General features: G+C 38.9%; 1 protein-coding gene across 5 annotated transcripts in view; it reads left to right on the plus strand.

The window, feature by feature from the left end:
- Nucleotides 1–19273, plus strand: part of LOC127877619 (KH homology domain-containing protein 4-like) — a 77069-nt gene that overhangs the window by 48611 nt on the left and 9185 nt on the right. For 4 of the 5 annotated variants that reach the window (XM_052423683.1, XM_052423684.1, XM_052423680.1 and 1 more), the window contains exons 11-15: nucleotides 104–157; nucleotides 8139–8225; nucleotides 8807–8872; nucleotides 9135–9224; nucleotides 12350–12444. In XM_052423683.1, coding sequence (XP_052279643.1) covers nucleotides 104–157; nucleotides 8139–8225; nucleotides 8807–8872; nucleotides 9135–9224; nucleotides 12350–12444 — 392 coding nt within the window. The remainder of the gene's footprint in view (nucleotides 1–103; nucleotides 158–8138; nucleotides 8226–8806; nucleotides 8873–9134; nucleotides 9225–12349; nucleotides 12445–19273) is intronic. The other variant, XM_052423681.1, reaches the window with a different exon arrangement.

The raw sequence follows: 19273 nt of genomic DNA on the forward strand, positions 1-19273 counted from the left end.
CCTCTAGATCAGCAATAAACCATGGTTCATCACTTGTTCCTGAAATCTTATATCTTGTGTTCACTGAATGTTTCATGTTTACATCATGTTGCCATGTTTTCAGCAGTGCCACCACCAACTGTAGTCAGCATGGCCCAACCTCCTCCACTCTTACCAGGTAACTGAACTTGGGAAATAAGCGACAAATTGATTACTTGCTTGTCAGTTGTATGTTTTTAATGACAAAATATCAGGATTATTAATAGGAAAATTAAGCCTTTCAGTAATAGCCTTTTCGAACCTAATTAAAAAATTTATTTCAAGTACTTGAATTTAGACCTCTAACTTGCAGAATTTTGATCTTTCCCTAGCAGAATCCAGGTCTTTCACTAGCAGAATTCCGACCTTACAGTACAATAATATAGGCCTTTTTAATAGCAGTATTAATTCATTTTACAAGCTTGTTGAGCATTTTAATATCATAAATACGTTACCTGTTATCTCTAGCTTACCCCTTTCCAAGGGAGCCATTTCATCCGGAAAATATTCAAGCGCTGGGAATCGTCCACCTCTATAAGAATCCAAATCAGGTTAAACATAGTACAATGCAACCTAACAGGAAATCAAGAACCACAACTCATCTTTCCTTTCCGGATAAAACCATGTGCACGCCTATTTTAGGCTCAGGACTTATGTGTTCTTTTCACTGTGTTTTTGGCGGAGTTTAAAAGGATAAAGTTTATTTATCTTTTATTTGTATCATTCGGTTTATATTTCTATACTTTTTGTTGCAGTAATTGTCATATTTCTGCTTTTGCTGGGTTTCTTTGTTTGCATCGTCGCTCATGTACATGACGTCGTGAGCACGTGAACCACGAGGAATTCGTGCCTATTCCCCAATAAGTAATTGAGGTCAATTGGACAGCGTTCTTTGTGTTTACATTTTGTGGTTTAACTTTTTATTTGAATTTATAATCATTAATTTGTCTTTTGTAGGTTCTTTCTGTTTCTTTTATTTCAGAATGAACTTACAGGATAGAGGTTCTTGTGGTCATATCAAAGCAAGGTGGGATTCCCACGATACTTGCTTGGCATGTACCGTTTGCACATTTAATAACAAATGTGTGGTTTGCGATTTGTGGGCTTACGACGTATGGACAAAAGCAGGTCGCCGGAGGACGTCGATCAGCCGCAAACGCAACGAACCGGTCCGGTCACCGGTCCGGTCATTGATCACCGGTCCGGTCACCGGTCCGGTCACCGGTCAACAGTCATCAGTTGGGCCTGCCACCGATAACACCAATCGCCGGTCAAGAAGAACTCGGTCTTCATCATCGGCGTATTCTTCTACATCCGATTCGTCGTCGAATACATCGTCTTCATCAAGGAGTGGACATCGGACACGCTCTTCTTCGTCGAGCAGTTATCATCGTGGCGGGGCTCATAAGCGATCACGTCGTCACTCACGGAGACGGTATTCCAAAAAATCTCGATCTCATCCAGGGCTCGAATTAAGCACTCGCAAACAGGCCATTTGCGAGTACATTTTAAAAAACACGTCTAAAATGCGAGTGCAACATTTAGATACTCGCCATTTTTTGCGAGTTGGGGAAAAAACAAACAAGGTGCTTAAAGATCTTGGATTAAATACAAGATTTGTTCGCCGATCGAAAGTCTTCCGACCAAGTACGAAAATAATTAAACCCCGTCTAGTTTCGATCTAAAAATAGATCTGAAAATTGGAATTACCCTAATTTGCATAATGTATTTCAGCGGTTACTTCCGTTCTAGCAGAAATAATTTTACGAAATATTTTTTAAAATATATTTACGCTCTGCACTGTATCTTTCTGCCGATATAGTTAGTAAAGAACATTGAAAATTATATTATTGCAATTGAAAGTATGTTATTCCCTTCTTAAGTGAAAATTGGCGATAGTTATTCAGTATGAAGTTTTTTTTAAAACGAAGCTCATTTCGTTAATTCCTCATTCTTATAAATAGACGGAACACGTTTAGCAGACGATTTAAAAACTCAAAAATGTCGTCTACTAAAAAAATAACTAGCTTTTTTGTGGCGAATTCCTCCGTCTCCTCTGTGGAAGACAAAAAAGCCGAGGCCGAACCAGATAAAAAGAAATGCCAAAACAGTTAAGAAATGGGAAGACGAGCTAAAAATAACTTTGAACACGGAGAGAGACCAAGACGGCAATGTGTGTAAGATGTTCTGCGATTCATCTGATTGGTCTCTACCCCCTCAGCAATGCTGAGTGTGAAAGATGCTTTTCTGTTATGAAAAGGATAAAAAGTGATTGGCGATGTTCACTAAGCACTGAAAGGATGGACCAATTAATGCGAATCTCTATCAGAGATAATGAGGGGTTCCAGCCACGCAGAGCTGTGAATAGGTGGTGGATCAGTGGCAACAGTAGCAAAAGGCCAGATGTCGCCCCATATGGACCGAGGCATTAACTTTGGATGATATAACTGATATAAAAAAAAATACTCTTTACACTCAATTGTGTTACAATGTTGCTTTGAAGTTTTTAGTTAAAATAAACATAGGTCCATCCTTTCAGTGCTTAGTGAACATCGCCAATCACTTTTTATCAACCAAAGGATGCATTATTATGAAAACTTGTATTGCGAGTTGGAAATAAAAAATGCGAGTTGAAATATTAACAACTAGCAATTTTTTGCGAGTTGAAAAAAAAAAGTAATTCAAGCCCTGCTCATCGCAGCCGATCCACATCTCGACAGCGCAGCGGATCCAGATCTCGACATTGCAGGAAACGAGGACGTCGGCAACGTTCACGTAGACAGCATCAGACTTACCATACGTATAGTCGTTCACCATCGTGTTCCGTTATGGAATCGCATGTTTCCATGCCAAATGTGTCGGTTCCAACGTTGACTGCCACACGTATTGCATCTTTAGGAGCTCATCTCACTACTACGGCGTCAGTGTCAACACCACGGGTATCATCTACATTATCTAGTCGTGTACCCCCTACAGCTACCCTGTCGAATCCTGATACACTATGGATACAGAATTCGGCGGGACATTTTGTACCGGTCAATGCTGATAATTTACCTTCTTCCGGTTTACATTATCAGTTTACTGACGTCGGGGATGATCATTCGCTGTTACCAGACAATTACAATCCGGTACAAGATATTCTCACTTCTGTTCCTGCTGATTCTATACAAACCGCTGGTGTTGTAGAGAGTGAGGCTGATTCAGATACAGAATCTAATGTTGAGACGGATCAATATTTAGCTCCGATTGGTCAGATCTATAAACTGATGTTTCGTACTCTTGGTGAAGATTACTGTCCAAGACCTGCTGAACTGTCTTCAAATGCGACGATTTCTGTGACAGAACAACTTTTTCGTACATTTGATCCCAACAGGGTTATTAAGTCGACGGCTCGTCCTGACCCACGACTTCCCATTGGTTCTACTGTTCTATCTGTTCTTCAATCATTGGAATCAGCTAATAAAACTATTCCAAAACGAGGAGAAACATGGAAAATTCCTAAGGAACTAGCTGATCCAAAACACCAGGAAGGTAGTAAAAGTTACAAACCTCCTGTACCACATGCAACATCTGGGTTGGATTTTTCAAAACTTCCGGTTCCAGATCCGGACATAAGCAAGCTATCTCTTGTAATGCCAAGTGGTTCCAATTCAGTTTCTGTTCCGTTTTCAATGTTGGAAACTTGGGAAATGAGGGAACGTAGATCATTAGGTTTGACTAACCAAATTGACTTCATGCTAGCGACAATTTTACAAATGGTGTGTGATTGGTCGGAATCTGTTCCGGAGGAACTCCGTGATTTGTTAATTCATCTCTCACGGACCACACTGGCCTTATCTCACACTTCTGCTTCTTCAATGTCCGAGATGCTAAGGATTCGTAGAGATCTTATCCTTACTTCTTTACCTAAAGATTTTCTGTTGGAACCTGGTATGAACTCGCTCAGAACAGCTCCTGTCACATCAGGGTTCCTTTTTGGTGGAAGGATACAAGAAGCAATCACAGCTGACAAGGATGACCAACTTCATGCTTCTTTAGCTAGAAACAACTCTGGACAATGCCAAGGGGTCTTTAAGCATCCTGCTTCTAGGCCACCAGCAGTTCCAGCATTCAAGACGGCTAAGAGAAATAACCTTTTCTCTAAAAAGCCTTCTTTTAATCCACGGTCAGGTCCTAATAGGCAGTCTTCCTATAACAGACCTTCTTTGTCACATAAGTCTTCTAATAAAGATTCTGGGAAAAAGGGCAAACCCAAGCCGGGCCAGAGGAATTTCAAACCTTCTACCGGCAGGGGCGCACCTCCTGCTTATCAGCCCTAGGTCCCTTCCCTTTCTACCGCCACAACCTCCGATGCCGGAAATACCAGTCGGGGCCAGACTTTTCCACTTCTCAAATCGATGGCTTCAAATTACTTCAGACGCATGGGTTCATTCTCTTGTGACAAAAGGCCTGACTTTTCAATTCGAAAAAAGGCCTCCACTTTCTCGCGTCCCTATAGAGCTGGTATCTCGGCATCCACATATTCCAGAGTCCATTCTCGGGCTCTTGGAAAAACAGGCGGTAAAAAGGGTTCAAGATCCTTATTCTCCAGGATTTTACAGTTGTCTTTTTCTTGTTCAAAAGAAAAATGGTTCTTGGAGACCAGTAATAGATTTAAAAGTGTTCAACATGTATCTCCTCAAACCAACTTTCAAAATGGAGACTCCTTCTTTCATACGGGAATCCATCAAACCCCTGCACTGGGGGGTGTCTTTGGATCTGGAAGATGCTTACTTCCATGTTCCTATACATCCCAACTACCGAAAGTACTTGCGATTCGCCTTTCAAGGCCAAGTCTACTAGTTCCGGTCTATGCCTTTCGGGCTGGCGACAGCCCCACGAGTTTTTACCAAACTAATGTCGGCAGTCGGATCACACCTCAGAGTTCACGGGATTATTCTTCTTCAGTATTTCGACGACTGGCTCTTACACCAGCTCGATCGTCAATTGCTTCTGTACAACCTAGAATTCTCTTGGAAGGAGCTCCTCTCGTTAGGGCTCCTTCTCAATGCAGACAAATCAGACCTCATTCCTTCACAGGACTTTACGTTTGTGGGAATGAATTTCTTGACCCACATCAATCGGGTCAGAGTGTCTATTCAACGTATATCAGACCTTCTGATGAAGGTTAACTGGGTTTTGTCCCAATCTAATATAACAGCTCAAGAATTCCTCTCTCTCAACGGTATCCTGAGCTCAGTAGCAGACTTTGTGCAGTTGGGACGTCTCTTCCTACGTCCTCTTCAGCACTATCTCTCAGCTTGTTGGAAATGGTCTCCAGGCAATCTATTAACACAGATTCCAATCCTTCCCTCCTTAAGGTCTCATCTTCAGTGGTGGCTAGACGAGGAGACTCTGTTGGCAGGAGTACCCCTTCTTCCCCCGCAACCGTCATTATATCTAATAACGGATGCGAGCAAGGAAGGGTGGGGTGCTCACCTGGAACCTCTCAGTCTGATAATTTCAGGGTTGTGGTCTCATCAGGAATCTCACCTACATATCAACAATCTAGAAATGCGAGCAGTATTTCTAGCTGTATCTCATTTCCAATCACATCTTCGAGACTCTTGTGTGATGGTGTCAACAGACAACACATCTGTGGTGGCTTACATCCAGGCACAGGGGGGAACACATTCTCAATCCCTGTATCTGGAAACCAGAAAATTACTTGTTCTTTGCAAAACACTCAACATTCATCTGCTGGCAAAATATATACCAGGTCGCCTCAACGCCCTGGCGGATGGTTTGTCTCGCAAACACCAGTTACTTCCATCGGAGTGGACACTTCATCAAGAAGTGACCAACCAGATCTTTTTCAAGTTCGGTTATCCCCTGGTCGATCTATTTGCAACCAGACACAATCACAGACTTCCTCTGTATGTGAGTCCAGTTTACGATCCAGCAGCGTGGGCAATCGACGCGCTTTCGTTCGCATGGGACCAACTGGACGCTTACGCCTATCCCCCACCCATTCTAATTCCCCAAATATTGGGGAAAATCAGGGTGAGCTCTTGCAGGATACTCCTGATTGCCCCTTGGTGGCCCAGAAGATCTTGGTTCAACGATCTTCTCAGTCTCCTGTACGATTATCCCAGGAATCTTCCTCACATGTCAGATCTTCTGTCTCAAAGCGGCAGACTACATGCGGACCCAAAAATGTTCCACTTACACGTCTGGCCGTTATCAGGCAATCTTTGCAGAAGAAATGTTTTTCTGTCAGGGCTTCAACCCTCGTTGCTTCGGCAAGGAGAAAATCCACCAGAGCAGTCTATGATGCTCGTTGGAAACTCTTCTCCAATTGGTGTTTTCGAGGGAAAATTAATCCCCTCAATCCCTCTGCTAGACGAATAGCGGATTTTCTCATTTATCTTTTTGATGATAAGAAACTTTCTCTTAGTTCCATCAAAGGATACAGATCTATGATTTCGCATACATTGGCTTTCACTAAGTCTTCACAAGTCTGTGCTGATCCAGCTATTTCAGAACTTGTTCGAGCTATGGAACTTAGTTGTCCTGTATCTCGTACACTTGCTCCTAAATGGGATTTAGCTTGTGTGCTTGGTTCCCTTATTAAGGCTCCCTATGAACCTCTTGATCAGGCTTCATTACAATTCCTAACATGGAAGACCGTTTTCCTTCTTACTATGGCTTCAGCCAAACGGAGAAGTGAAATTCATGCTCTTTCTATCGAGGATAGTCATCTTCGTTTTGACTCTTCTGATGGTTCTGTTACATTGTTGTGTCAGTCAGGATTCCTTGCTAAAAATCAACTCCCCTCTATGGCTTCCAAACCCTTCAAAGTTCCAAGTCTATCTAGAACTTGTGGACATGAAGATGATGATAGACTCCTTTGCCCGGTCAGGGCTTTGAAGTTCTACCTTAAAAAGGTAAAGTCTATTCGAGGTTCTCGCAAGAGACTTTTCATTCCATTAAAAGGGGGGGGCGATGTGTCTGCGGCTTCTATTTCTCGTTGGATAGCCTCAACTATAAGGAAAGCTTATTCTTCTCTTTCATCGAGGGATTTATCCCTGTTTAAGATAAGACCGCATGAATTAAGAGCTCTTTCGGCTTCGTGGGCTTATATTAATCAGACCCCACTATCTGAAGTGCTTCAAGCTGCTTTCTGGAGGAATCCGACCACCTTCTCCTCTTTTTATCTTCGTTCTCTTGAGTGCCAACAAGACAATTTGTATAAGTTGGGTCCTCTTGTAGTGGCTCAAACTGTAGTTTCTTCTATGGCGTAAGTACACTGGTGCCATCCGAGAATTAAGTACTATACTGTACTAACAAAGATTATAAGAGGACTTGATTCTACTATCTCTGGCTGTAAACCCTCTATATGGGTTTTGCTGTGATGGGAAAAAATATGCGAACCTTCCCGCCGCAGCTGCAAAATCAGCTAGAGATAACAGGTAACGTATTTATGATATTAAAACAAATTTTCTTAAGTAAAATTCATTTTAATTATTAAATACTTACCTGTTATCGGTAAGTCCCACCTCCCACCCCGCTCATCGTCTTTTTATGTTTGCGTAAAGGAAAGATGAGTTGTGGTTCTTGATTTCCTGTTAGGTTGCATTGTACTATGTTTAACCTGATTTGGATTCTTATAGAGGTGGACGATTCCCAGCGCTTGAATATTTTCCGGATGAAATGGCTTCCTTGGAAAGGGGTAAGGTAGAGATAACAGGTAAGTATTTAATAATTAAAATGAATTTTACTTAAGAAAATTTGTTTTAGAAGTCACCATTTTTGAAGTAAAATGTAGACCTTGCAATAGCAGAATAAATGCCTTTAAGGAGAAGAATGCATGTTTTTAATAGCAGAATTCAGGCTTTTCTCAAGCAAAATTAAAGCCTTTCAATGGTAGAATTTAGGTCGTTTACAACCATAATTCAGACCTTTTTAGTAGCAGAAATAAGGTCTTTAAAGAGCACAATTCAGGCCATTTCAACAAAGTTCTATTGAAGCTGCTCCCTATAAAATTGCTCATTACAACATGTATATTGTTGTCATTATACTGGAAAATATAGTCGTCTACCCTAAATGCGTATTAATGTTCTGAGCATGCTTGTGGACAGGTCATCAAGTCATGACTTCGATGCCTCCCCCAACCATGATGCATCACCCCCCACCACTGCAATCAACATACTCCTACATCACACAAGGTAACACCTCCCAGGCTGTATTTAAAGTCGATTGGGACCATTTATTCATGTTGTGAATAAAAATGTAGTTAATGGCATATGATAGGGGCACTAGAAGAGATATTTTAAGACACAATGACTTGCAGTTTGAGTTTGGTCAATGAATGTTATGCGTTTTAATCATTTTAGTTATACTGTTAGATGAAATAAACGCTATAATTTAAAGCTCCAGTTTAATTGAGACAGTACTATTTTATATGTAAGAAACAAATCAACACAGCACAATTGTTTTGTTGAGTTTGTTGTAAATTCATTTCCTTGCGAAACTTGGCTTTATGCATGTTTCATAAAGTGTCATTCCAGAGTAGCCTGTGCAGACTGCGGATGCTAAACAGGGACAATACTTTCCACTCCTATTGAATTTTGTGTTTAAAGGAATTTTCTTCATAACAAAAAATTCAGTCGAAGCCAAAAGTGTTTTCCCTCATTAGCCTGTATGGACTGCATGTGCAAATCTGACACAAAGATGTAATCAAGTCCACTATTCTCAGAAAGCAGCTCCCTATGTTGCCTGTATATGAAATCTGTCTGTCTGTCTGCAGGGCCTGGGGTGAGTCTACCAGCACCTGGTGTAGTGATCCCACAGCTAGCTACCAGTCCATCACCTGGTATGTTCACACTGTGAGAATGGTGTTAAAATTTATCAGCATAAATATGGAACAGATACTTAAGTTTCCATATTTGAATATAGGTCTTAATATGAATATTGGCTGTCATATCAATTAGGAATAAATACAAATATTGTGTCTGTCAGCTTATGAAAAAATGCCAAATTGGTTCAGAATTTGAAATACCTCTGTGTTCATACATAATAGTAATATATGTTAAGGTTAGTCCTCCACGGCCTGTATGATTATTTCCCCCTTGCAGGTCACATGATGCAGCCGCCCATGCAGACATTTGTGCCTCCCTCCAGTCAGCCCCTACAGCTTGTCCATTCCTCTGACCAGCAGTATATGGGTAATGCAGCGTTCTTCATGTAATATTGAATGCTTTGTTATACTCCCTCATTCCCTAACACAGTAAAGGGGGGTATTCAGGTGTCTCTCTGTATGTAGCAAAAAATTTGTCAGCGCAGGCGTTCTTATAAAATATTCCCAACAGGGAACATCCCGGTTGTTGCGACTGCGCTCTCAAAAGTTTTGAAAAAAAAATCCCCCCTTCCCCTTGCAAATCCTAGTTGGAGCACTGCATGTTAACAATCTTAGATGAAATGCGTCTGATACATGCAGCATTGACATAAGAATTCACAATCACATAGTGATTAAGAAACAATATACACTTCAACACCGTTATTTCGAACACCGATAATCCGAAGTCACTGTTATTTCGAAGTATGTTTCGGGTCCCGATTGTGGTTCTACTTTGTTCAATGAAAAATTTCATTGTTAATCTGAACTTCGTTAAACCGAAGAAATCGTTAATTTGAAGTGATTCTGTCGGTCCAAACACTATAATTTGCACCTAATTATCAATCTTTAATCCGAAGTCAAACCTGCAAAGCACTGAGCGTAGTTTCACACCTATGCCGTCTGCGCGTTGCGCGTCAAAAGCCGATTATTACACCTTTGTCGTCTGCCCGTAGCATGTTAATTTGATAATGTCGTCAAAAGCCGACGACGAGGCCGACAACACAAGAATGAACATAATATATAATCAACGTGTGACCATAACATGCATCAATGACGTAAGGCAGTTCTGCGAGCAAAACACGGGCAGAAGTGAGTTTTAATGTCCTTGAGAAATTGGAGAAATATGTTACACGCGTCCAGTTTAGTGCTGCTAACCGCGGTGTTCAGAGAGACATCGCGTCTTTTTTTTTTTTTAATCAAAAATGTTTTTATATGTATTTACATGTATGATGTGCTATTCGTTTTATTTTGTATGTTCTAATAGTTTGTGCTATTCATTATATTTTATATGTTCTGTAATTAGAGAAAAATAAAAAGAAGAAAAGGAATCGTTTTATTCCTCTGTTTGTTACAAGTAGAAATCTATTGCTATCTGACTAGTTTACGTTTTTAAGTAAAACAATTATGAAAAGTACCGTATAACCGAACGATGTGAATTCCTCAACGTTTTATTTTTACAGAATCAAAGAAGTCCTCTGTCAAATGTTTATTTCGAATTATCGTTAATCTGAATTTTTTTAATGGTCCGACGACTTTGAAATATCGGTGTTAAAGTGTATGTAAAATCATCACAACCTTGTTGCAAACTGAACTTTTTTGGTGAAGTTATGTGCCTTGGACTTTGTCCATCTGTCCGTCAGGTATTCTTTTTTCCGGAGGTTTTTTACGCAACGCTTGATTATATTGAGCTGATTTTTAGCTCGGCTGTTTTTGGAGAAAACCCGAGGTATTGTCATAGCCAGCTCGACGTCCGCCGTCCGCATCATGCTAAAACCTTTACATTTTGTTTAGGTTTTGAACATTGGCTCTTTAATCAAAGTGCTTCAACCTACAACTTTGAAGCTTCACATGTAGCTCACCTTGATGAGTTCTACATGCCACACCCATTTTTGGGTCACTAGGTCAAAGGTCAAGGTCACTGTGACCTCTAAAAAAAAAAAAAAAATCTGACAATCTTTCATTTATTAAAAACTGCACCCGCAGCCGAGCGTGGCATCTGTTATGCGGTGCTCTTGTTGGTATGTTGGTATGTTAGTCCACCTACATGACCTACAGATGAAGAGTAAAATTTGTTCCGGCGCACTGATTTTGGACAAGGATACAGGCCTTTTACTGATCTTAATCTAAGGGATGTAATAAGGTTTAAAGGGAGATAATTTGTAAAATATTTGGCAGGTACAGGTCATTTTTTCATTTTCAAGATGTGTTTTTTTATGCAATTCAGATATTGGGCTGATTTTGGGTAAGCAAGTCTACATACATGCCCTACAGAATAGGTGTGAAATTCGTGCCGGTCTGTTGATTTTTGGTGTACCGTAATTACTCTATGTTTTCGGACACTCTAAGTTTTCGGACACCCCCTTTTTTAGCCAAAATAATTATTTTTCGTGACTCTTTATTTTCGGACACACGAGTTTTCGTCTGTTATTTATGTCTCTAAGTTTTCGGACAGTATATTTTACAGCGCTATTTTACCAAATTTCGAACCTGTTTTCGATATCTAATGACACTTCGATCATGGGGTTTTACAACCAGATTAACATAATAAAACATTGCGGGTGCATGCCTGAGGGCAATGGACCATTACATTTGTGTTATTGGGTAAATAACCTTGTAAATCGATATTAAACAATGGTTTCGCCCGATAGCATAAGCGTTATGACAATTACCAGGGGTAGTGCCAATTAACAGTTCAATTATCTACCGCAATGGCACTACCCCTTCTCAGTAAAATAACTGTGTCAAATACTAAATGTTTCAAATTGTGATGCACCCTATTACAAGTTTTACGAACAATGGAAGGTGTTACACAACAACTATCGGAAATGAATAAACAAAGAATTCATAGTTTGCTTTTTTTTATTGCGTTAATTACAGTTTATACAAGCGTGTATCGGTACATCACATGCTCATTTTTTAACTCGTTGGTCAAAGTACAACCTTGAAGTAACTTTCTGTCAAATAAATTAAGCATTTACAATTATTTAAAATGCAGTGCAAACATGTATAACTGTAATTTATACTATACGGCATGGTATTTTACAAGCGCGTGCTATTACCGGTAGTCGTTGATACTATTGACGCTATTTTCGGACACTTCCATTTTCGACTCTAATTTTTCGGACACCTGTATGTTGTTAATATTTTTCGTATCTAAATTTTCGGACACGAATTTTTTTAATTATTTTTAAGTGTCCGAAAACATAGAGTAATTACGGTAGTTTTGGGCCTTGGAATTATAAATTTATAAAGTGTCATTCTGGATAAGGGACAACACTTTGGGCCTAAACTACAACACTAAGAAGAGACCTTTAAATGAAACATACAATAAAAGCAGGGCGTGTCGTCCCTTATAAGCACTGGCTAGTCTGGAACGACACTTTAAGCACATGCATTAAGCCTTGTTTTTCTCTGAGCCAGGCTCATTTTAATTTAATTTGACTTTGTTTGCAGGTGGTCAGCCTCCCCAGCAGGTGTTTGTGAGTGCAGGTGGGCCTGGTCAGCCAGGCACCATGGTGCTGACCACTGTCCAGCAACACATGCAGCAGGTAATACCTCGCACATCTATGGCAAATCCAGTGTGAGGCAGTGGCACAAATGAGAATGATTTTATTATAAACTACATTATAACATGACCTACGCTCCAGGAGTGAAATAACGTAATGCTCAATTTTGTTTATTACATGGGTGTTATTTAGAGCTGTAACGATTCACCCATCATTCGATTCGATTCGATTTCGATACCAAATGGTCGGATTCGATTATTTTTTATTCGATTCAAATTAAACTATTTGCTGCTTATTTTGCAAACTATTTCATGTTTGCTTTGTCCAGAGCATGAATTAATATGTTTGGTATGTGTTATTAACTTATTATGTTGTACATTTAAAGTGTTTAATTTTTTTTTTAATAAAATTTAAAAACGCAACATTGTTTTATAAGTAACACATTTATTGAACAAAACTTCCTGTTGAGTTATTCTTAAATAGCATAAAATGCACAATGTATCACATGTGTTTAACAGAAAAAAAACAACAACAAAAAACATGCAAGTATATAAACAACTTCCAGTTGACTTCTTAACAGAATGCACACAGTTTAGTGAACAAACCATATGGGTAACTTACGTCAACAAAACACGTTTTGCAAGTTGCCTTTGCATTAGAACCTTCGCGAAACCCGAAATGTTCCCATACTTTTTATTTAAATTTTGACGGTGCGTCTTTTGGCGTGGTTGGAGAAGCCATTTTACCATTTGATGTAATGCTCAGCATGTTATTCATTCATTCATTGGATGCCATATTGGCTATTGACCAATCACAAGACATATTACAAATGACAAGAAAGTTTAGACAACGGATTGGGAAATTAAGGTTTAAAATGCTGATCAAATGGGATTGCAGTGAATCGAATCGAAATTGGCCGTATTTGGTGAAATCGAATCGGCTGCATTGAACCGGTTTTTCGATGCATCGAACCGAATCGTTACAGCTCTAGTGTTATTACACTAGTTATATAACTGTGAAATGACGTCATTTTTGTGACGAAATGACGCCGTTATTCCAGCGAATTTCTTCAGTTAAGGGGTGTTGCGGCAGTTTATTTAACCGAGAATATATTTATAGCAACACCGATGATGCTATTATCACAACTCAATATTTTAGTTATCAGTATCATCAGAAATGACCAAGTTGGTTCATAATTCAATTGTCAGTGGTTCGATCCCAGGTGGGGTTAACTTTTTATGTCCCCCACTATAGTAGTGGGGGACATATTGTTTTTGCCCTGTCTGTTGGTCTGTTGGTCCGTTGGTCTGTTGGTCTGTTTGCGCCAACTTTAACATTTTGCAATAACTTTTGCTATATTGAAGATAGCAACTTCATATTTAGCATGCATGTGTATCTCATTAAGCTGCACATTTTGAGTGGTGAAAGGTCAAGGTCAAGGTCATCCTTTAAGGTCAAAGGTCAAATATATGTGGTCAAAATCGCTCATTTTATGAATACTTTTGCAATATTGAAGATAGCAACTTGATATTTGGCATGCATGTGTATCTCATGGAGCTGCACATTTTGAGTGGTGAAAGGTCAAGGTCATCCTTCAAGGTCAGAGGTCAAATATATGTGGCCCAAATCGCTTATTTTATCAATACTTTTGCAATATTGAAGATAGCAACTTGATATTTGGCATGCATGTGCATCTCATGGAGCTGCACATTTTGAGTGGTGAAAGGTCAAGGTCAAGGTCATCCTTCAAGGTCAGAGGTCAAATATATGTGGCCCAAATCGCTTATTTTATAAATACTTTTGCAATATTGAAGATAGCAACTTGATATTTGGCATGCATGTGCATCTCATGGAGCTGCACATTTTGAGTGGTGAAAGGTCAAGGTCATCCTTCAAGGTCAGAGGTCAAATATATGTGGCCCAAATCGCTTATTTTATGAATACTTTTGCAATATTGAAGATAGCAACTTGATATTTGGCATGCATGGAGCTGCACATTTTGAGTGGTGAAAGGTCAAGGTCATCCTTCACAAGGTCAAGGTCATCCTTCTAGGTCAAACATCATATAGGGGGACATTGTGTTTCACAAACACATCTTGTTTTTTACTTGTTTTTTATTTCTTTAATTTCATTCTTGTTTTATACTGGAGCTTTTTAATCATGTCGTTTAAATTTATCAATTTAAAGCATTTAATCACAAACTCCAAATTAACAAGCCGAAATCTGTGAACAAGTACATGTAAGTTATTAATGATTAAGGTCGAGTTTGATACTGTATGGTATTATGTTTGTGATAAAATATTGTTTTTAGCTCCACTGGCCAAAGGCCAGCGGGGCTTATGTCATGGTCCTGTGTCCGTCGTGTGTGCGTCCGTGCGTTAACTTTTTCTTTAAACATCTTCTTCTCCTAAACTACTGGTCCAAATCTGATGAAATTTCTCAGGAATGTTCCTGTGGTGAACCTCTTTCAAATTTGTTCAAATTATGCCCCTGGGGTCAAATTTGACCCTGCCCCGGGGATTCAAAAAATTGAAAATTTGCTTATATAAGGCCTATTTTGTGCAAACTTTAAAAATCTTGTCCATAACCATTGGGCCAAGGGCTACCAAATTTGGTATGTAGTGACATCTTATAGTCCTCTACCAAGTTTGTTCAAATTATGCCCCTGGGGTCAAATTTGACCCTGCCCCGGGGGGTCAAAAAATTGAAAATTTGCTTATATAAGGCCTATTTTGTGCAAACTTTAAAATTTTCTTGTCCATAACCATTGGGCCTCGGGCTACCAAATTTGCTATGTAGTGACATCTTATAGTCCTCTACCAAGTTTGTTTAAATTATGCCCCTGGGGTTAAATTTGACCCTGCCCCGGGGGGTCAAAACATTGAAAATTTGCTTATATAAGGCCTATTTTGTGCAAACTTTAAAAATCTTCTTGTCCATAACCGTATGGCGTAGGGCTACCAAATTTAGTATGTAGTGACATGTTATTGTCCTCTACCAAGTTTGTGCAAATTATGCCCCTGGGGTCAAATTTGACCCTGCCCCGGGGGGTTAAAAAATTGAAAATTTGCTTATGTAAGGCCTATTTTCTGCAAACTTTAAAAATCTTCTTGTCCATTACCATTGGGTCTAGGGCTACCAAATTTGCCTTGTAGTGACATCTTATAGTCCTCTTCCAAGTTTGTTCAAATTATGCCCCTGTGGTTAAATTTGACCCTGCCCCGGGGGGTTAAAAAATTGAAAATTTGCTTATATAAGGCCTATTTTGTGCAAACTTTAAAAATCTTCTTGTCAATAACCAATTGGCCTAGGGCTACCAAATTTGCTATATAGTGACATCTTATAGTCCTCTACCAAGTTTGTTCAAATTATGCCCCTGGGGTCAAATTTGACCCTGCCCCGGGGGGTCAAAAAATTGAAAATTTGCTTATATAAGGCCTATTTTGTGCAAACTTTAAAAATCTTCTTGTCCATAACCATTGGGCCTTGGGCTACCAAATTTTGTATGTAGTGACATCTTATAGTCCTATATTAAGTTTGTTCAAATTATGCCCCTGGGGTCAAATTTGACCCTGCCCCAGGGGGTCAAAAAATTGAACATTTGCTTATATAAGGCCTATTTTGTGAAAACTTTAAAAATCTTCTTGTCCATAACCATTGGGCCAAGGGCTACCAAATTTGGTATGTAGTGACATCTTATAGTCCTCTACCAAGTTTGTTCAAATTATGCCCCTGGGGTTAAATTTGACCCTGCCCTGGGGGGTCAAAAAATCAAAAAATTGCTGATATAAGGCCTATTTTGTGCAAACTTTAAAAATCTTCTTGTCCATAACCGTATGGCATAGGGCTACCAAATTTGGTATGTACTGACATCTTATAGTCCTCTACCAAGTTTGTTCAAATTAAGCCCCTGGGATCAAATTTGACCGTTCCCCAGGGGTCACAAAATTGAACATATGCTTATATCGGGCCCATTTTGTGCAAACTATAAAAATCTTCTTGTCCATAACCATTGGGCCTATTTCTACCAAATTCGGTAGGTAGTGACATCTAATTGTTCTCTACTTAGTTTGTTCAAATTATGCCCCTAGGAACAAATTTGACCTTGTCCCAGGGGTCACAAAAATGAACATATGCTTAAATAAGGCCTTTTTTGTGCAAACTTTAAAAATCTTCTTGTTCTTAATTATAGAGCTTAGGGCTACTAAATTTGGTATGTAGTGACATCTAATAGTCCTCTTCCAAATTTGTTCAAATTATTCCCCTGTGCTCAAATTTAACCCGGCCCCGGGGGTCACAAAACTGAACATATGACGTTTACCAGTGGAGATTACTGCGGCTGTTTGGCTGTGACCAACAACAACATCAACATCTTGTAAACATGAGATGAAACCCTGTCATTTAGTGCCATTTTAGGTCAGATGGTGACTGCTTACAAAGGAATTGAAGTAAGAACATGTGTTATGAATGTTTTTCTTATAAACTGAAAAAAGTCGGGTTTTATTTAAATATGTCGAAAGTGACCATATATCCGGATGAAAATATTTTGGATGACATGTTAATTTCATGTCTTTTTTTAAGTGTTAAAACCAGTTTAATAATATATTATTGATTTTAAAAACACAGCTTCCATGAACATAATTATTTCAAGGAAAGTCAATATATGATACTGCACGGTAAACTCAAACTTTGTATCGAAGAGAAGGTGTTGAAATTAATGAAGTGCAATGTCTTAACTATCGTATATGCTGCTTTTTAATAACTAATGATTCATTGTTCCATTTGTGAATCGTGACTGATCATGAATTGTTGAAATGATTGTCAATTGCTCAACAATCCATATATATTTCTGACCATTTTATAATTTTCTTAATATTAGTTATGAATTGATCTTAGAAGTCAAATGTATTACTTGATTAAATACATTTATAAATATAAAGAAATAATCTTTAGATTATCATAATATTCTCAGGCTTGTTGGTCTTAGGGATGTGTGGGTTGATGAGCAATTTCTCCTTTTATCACAATAATTCCTACCCTACCTGATCATTTCCTTCATATTCCATTTTAATTCAATTGACGTCTGCAACCTCTTTCAAATTGGGAAAGTCCAAAATGTGTTGTTTGGTAAAGGGTTAAGGAATTTTGATTCCTATGGGTCTTGTGAATCTGTTTTAAATCAAATGCGTAGATTTGATCTTCAGCATCTAAAAATATGTGAAATAGAAAGAACGACAATATATTTTGGAGAGATAAATGTACCTACGTTATAAGCAAAGGACCTGTGCAACAATTCCCAGGCTTTTTTGTCTGTTTAGTTAACACGGTAGTAACTTTTTCCATATATAAAAATGCTCATCCTTCCAACTTTAAGCGCCCAGTGGGACCAGGGATAGAAAAGAGAAAGTCACAATTTGCTTGAGTACATTTCAACCCATGCGCATTACACGTTTTTTTCGCAAAGAAAAAACAGTGGAGCGATGCAGGGCCATCATGGCCCTCTTGTTTATTAATGTCTTTTGGTAAGCTGTTGTGATCCCAGTTAAGATTGTAAACAATTTCTAATGTTTATGCATATTTCTTACAATCTATGTATCGGTACTTGGGTTTTGCCTAATTGATGTATTTTTATAAAATTTGACGTAGACGGTAGGGATAGTTATAACAAAAAATCTCGGTTAAAAGTGCGGTAACCCCCTTTCTTTATTTGTGTTTTATGATGACAACATGTACTATGGTTTATTTTACTAAGAAAGTGACGCCGATGTTCGGCGTCTTCCCCTACCAGATTTTTTTCCTCTCAAAATACAATTTCCCCTCTAAGAATATCATTTTTCCCAAAAATATAATATTTTCCCCTCAAAGATATTTTTGTTCCTTTGGGTCAGTCGACACTTATCCAATATGTACCACAATCTCGCTCTCTCTCTCTCCCAACGAACACACAAAACTGGGAATTCCAGTGATTCTAAATATAGCAATTAAATAAATAGGTCATGGAAATTTTATCCTGGCAACTGACCGCAATAATCACCTGACTATTTCACTGGATTCCGGTCTTGCGCGAGTAGGGTATTTCGTCATTTAATTACCGGAAACCAGTCGAATTTTCATCCGGGTTATAAAAGAGCCAAGATGTAAACATGAAAACAGAAAAGATGTCTCACAATTGGAGTTCATACACGAAAAAAATAAAACGTTCAGACTCGGTAAATACTTAACCCATCGATGCATTTTTTAAGAATGATTCATCAAAAAACGTTGAAAGCCAGCAAGATTCGTAGGTAATCGACATCGAACATTGTGAAAGTAAAAGTAGACAATAGGCAGCTGTCGCACTTTCCCCTTCCAATACTGTAGCAGATCTAGATAGTCTACCCATTAATAATGAAACTGAAATATCAAAATTGACATTGTCCCGCGGGCCCAGTACAGAAAAACAGTTGAAAACATTTCCCATAATTAGAAATACCCCTGCAACTTTATTTTCCAAGCCAGACGAAACGCAACCAAAACATGATAGTCGTTGTTTCAATTCTCAAGTATACGAATCCCGATACCTATGGCTATATCACAGTCAAACTAAACATGAATTTATGTATAAATATTGCGAGATATTTGGATCCAGTAGTGACCCAAACATTTCCTATGTCACAACTGGTGCTGTATTAGGGGACAATCCCTCTAGGAGACTTGAAACTCACAATAATAGTGACAGAGACATGCCTCTGTAAATTAGTTACAGACATTGAAATAAACCATTTATATTTTTTCCCCAAATATGTCTCTTTCGCGCTCTATTTTCCCCTTTTACCCAGCGTCCAGCGTCTTCCCCTTTTTCTAAAAAAAAACCCCTGACGTAGATGAACAT

The sequence above is a fragment of the Dreissena polymorpha genome, chromosome 4 (genome assembly GCF_020536995.1).
Source record: "Dreissena polymorpha isolate Duluth1 chromosome 4, UMN_Dpol_1.0, whole genome shotgun sequence".
In the NCBI taxonomy this organism is placed as follows: Eukaryota; Metazoa; Mollusca; class Bivalvia; order Myida; family Dreissenidae; genus Dreissena; species Dreissena polymorpha.